Source organism: Nansenia antarctica (genome assembly GCF_963989245.1).
Source record: "Nansenia antarctica genome assembly, chromosome: 1".
In the NCBI taxonomy this organism is placed as follows: Eukaryota; Metazoa; Chordata; class Actinopteri; order Argentiniformes; family Microstomatidae; genus Nansenia; species Nansenia antarctica.
Genome location: NC_137674.1, coordinates 110,012,001 through 110,014,500, shown reverse-complemented (window position 1 = coordinate 110,014,500; position 2,500 = coordinate 110,012,001). Strand labels below are relative to the sequence as shown.

The window sequence follows — 2,500 nt, the reverse complement described above, 5'->3', positions numbered from 1 at the left end:
GGAGGGAGGGAGAGAAAAAGCTAATTAGCTGGTGATAGTGGCCATTCTCTGCTCGTAGAAGGCAGTGGTATGTGTGTGTGTGTGTGTGTGTGTGTGTGTGTGAGAGAGAGAGAGAGAGAGTGTGTGTCCTGCTGAGTCTCTGATGTCAGTCCTCTTTAGACAACATGTGTGCCGCCGAGCTGAGCCAGAAGAGAAGTCTGTGTGTGTGCGTGTGTGTGTGTGTGTGTGTGTGTGTGTGTGTGTGTGTGTGTGTGTGTGAGTGAGTGTGTGTGAGTGAGTGTGTATATGCGATGCGAGTGCGTGTGTGAGTGAGAGAGAAGAGAAGGCCCTTTGTTTGCCTCCTTCATGTCTTTGTTCTGCCAGCAGCAGGATGCAGGTCCCAGACAGACAGACAGACAGACAGACAGAGAGACAGACAGAGAGACAGGCAGGCAGACAGACAGACAGACAGACAGACAGACAGAGAGGCAGAGAGGCAGGCAGGCAGGCAGGCAGGCAGGCAGGCAGGCAGGCAGGCAGGCAGGCAGGCAGACAGACAGACAGAGAGACAGGCAGGCAGGCAGGCAGACAGACAGACAGGTATCTGCCAGATGGCGCAACAGATGTGTGAGCAGTGCTCTCGCCTGCCTCCCTCCCTCCCTCCCTCCCTCCTCCTCTCCCTCCCTCCTCTTTAAACGCTAACTAATACGTAGCGGTGGAACCGCGGGGCGTCTGCAGCTGTCGTCCTCCGCCAGCCGAGGGTTCCAGGTGTAACTCCACCCTCCCTCCCTCACCTCCACCCTCCCTCCCTCAGCTCCTCCCTCCCTCACCTCCACCCTCCTCCCTCAGCTCACCCTCCCTCCCTCACCTCCACCCTCCCTCCCTCACCTCCACCCTCCCTCCCTCACCTCCACCCTCCCTCCCTCAGCTCCTCCCTCCCTCCCTCACCTCCACCCTCCCACCCTCACCTCCACCCTCCCTACCTCAGCTCCACCCTCCCCCCTCACCTCCACCCTCCCTCCCCTCAGCTCCACCCTCCCCTCCACCCTCCTCCCTCACCTCCACCCTCCTCCCTCAGCTCCACCCTCCCTCCCTCAGCTCCACCCTCCCTCCCTCACCTCCACCCTCCCACCCTCACCTCCACCCTCCCTACCTCAGCTCCACCCTCCCTCCCTCACCTCCACCCTCCCTCCCTCAGCTCCACCCTCCCCTCCACCCTCACCTCCACCCTCCCTCCCTCCCTCACCTCCACCCTCCCTCACCTCCACCCTCCCTCCCTCAGCTCCACCCTCCCTCCCTCAGCTCCACCCTCCCTCCCTCACCTCCACCCTCCCTCCCTCACCTCCACCCTCCCTCCCTCACCTCCACCCTCCCTCCTCACCTCCACCATCCCTCCCTCACCTCCACCCTCCCTCCCTCACCTCACCCTCCCTCCCTCAGCTCCACCCTCCCTCCCTCACCTCCACCCTCCAACCTCACCTCCACCCTCCCTCCCTCCCCTCCACCCTCCCAGAACCTCCACCTCCAACCTGCACCCTCACAGAACCTCCACCTTCCTGGTGGTAGCGTGTTAGCATAGTAGCATAGTAGTATGGTAGCGTGGCTGTGGTGGTAGCATGGTAGCATGGCTGTGGTCGTAGCATGGTAGCGTGGTAGCATGGTAGCATAGTAGCATAGTAGCGTGGTAGCATAGTAGCATAGTAGCGTGGTAGCATAGTAGCATAGTAGCATAGTAGCATAGTAGCATGGTAGCGTTGTTAGAGCGTTGGGAACACCCACCGTACTGCTGGTGCTGCGCCTCTGCGTGCTGCAGCCTCTGTGTCAGCTCGCTCTCACGCCGCTGCGCTGAGAAGGTCACGGCTGCCATGTCCTCCGACCGACACCTCTCCACGCCCTCCTTCTCCTGTCTGGTGTGGTGGGGGAGGGAGGGAGGGAGGGAGAGGTGAGACAACGGAGAGCAGTAAGGAGGGAGTGAAGGGTAGAGGTGTCAGGCCAGTGAGAAGCCCCTGAGTGTCTGTCCAGCTGTCCACAGCCTCATCACAACAACAACAACAACAGCAGCAACAGCAACAGCAACAGCACAGCGTAGCTAGCCTAGCGTAGCGCAGAGGGCGACTGGTCAGCTGCACTGCGGCGCACCTCACACGAAGCCAAGCCTGTGTTTTTATATGTTTTATTTTATTATGTTGTTATTATTCAATTGTCACTTGATTTTTTCGTTGATGCTGTTTGTGGTGTGAGCTATAATGTCTTAATTTCCCCCTCGGGGATCAATAAAGTGTCTGTCTGTCTGTCTGTCTGTCTGTCTGTCTGTCTGTCTGTCTGTCTGTCTGTCTGTCTGTCTGTCTGTCTGTCTATCTATCTATCTATCTATCTATCTATCTATCTATCTATCTATCTATCATCAGTCAGTCAGCCAGCCAGGACAGTCCGTCCGTCTGTCTGTCTATCTGTCTATCCACAGCCTAGCCTGTGGAAGAGGTTCAACAGTGGAGCCAGAACGTCTCTTTAGAGTCTCAGG

General features: G+C 58.2%; 1 protein-coding gene across 1 annotated transcript in view; it reads right to left on the bottom strand.

Annotated features, from left to right (window-relative positions):
* LOC308161770 (serologically defined colon cancer antigen 8 homolog) overlaps positions 1-1,877 on the bottom strand; it is a 24,060-nt gene extending 22,183 nt beyond the window's left edge. The window contains exon 1 of the mRNA XM_080535842.1: positions 1,759-1,877. Coding sequence (XP_080391968.1) covers positions 1,759-1,846 — 88 coding nt within the window. The 5' untranslated portion in view covers positions 1,847-1,877. The remainder of the gene's footprint in view (positions 1-1,758) is intronic.
* Positions 1,878-2,500: the final 623 nt, after the last annotated feature.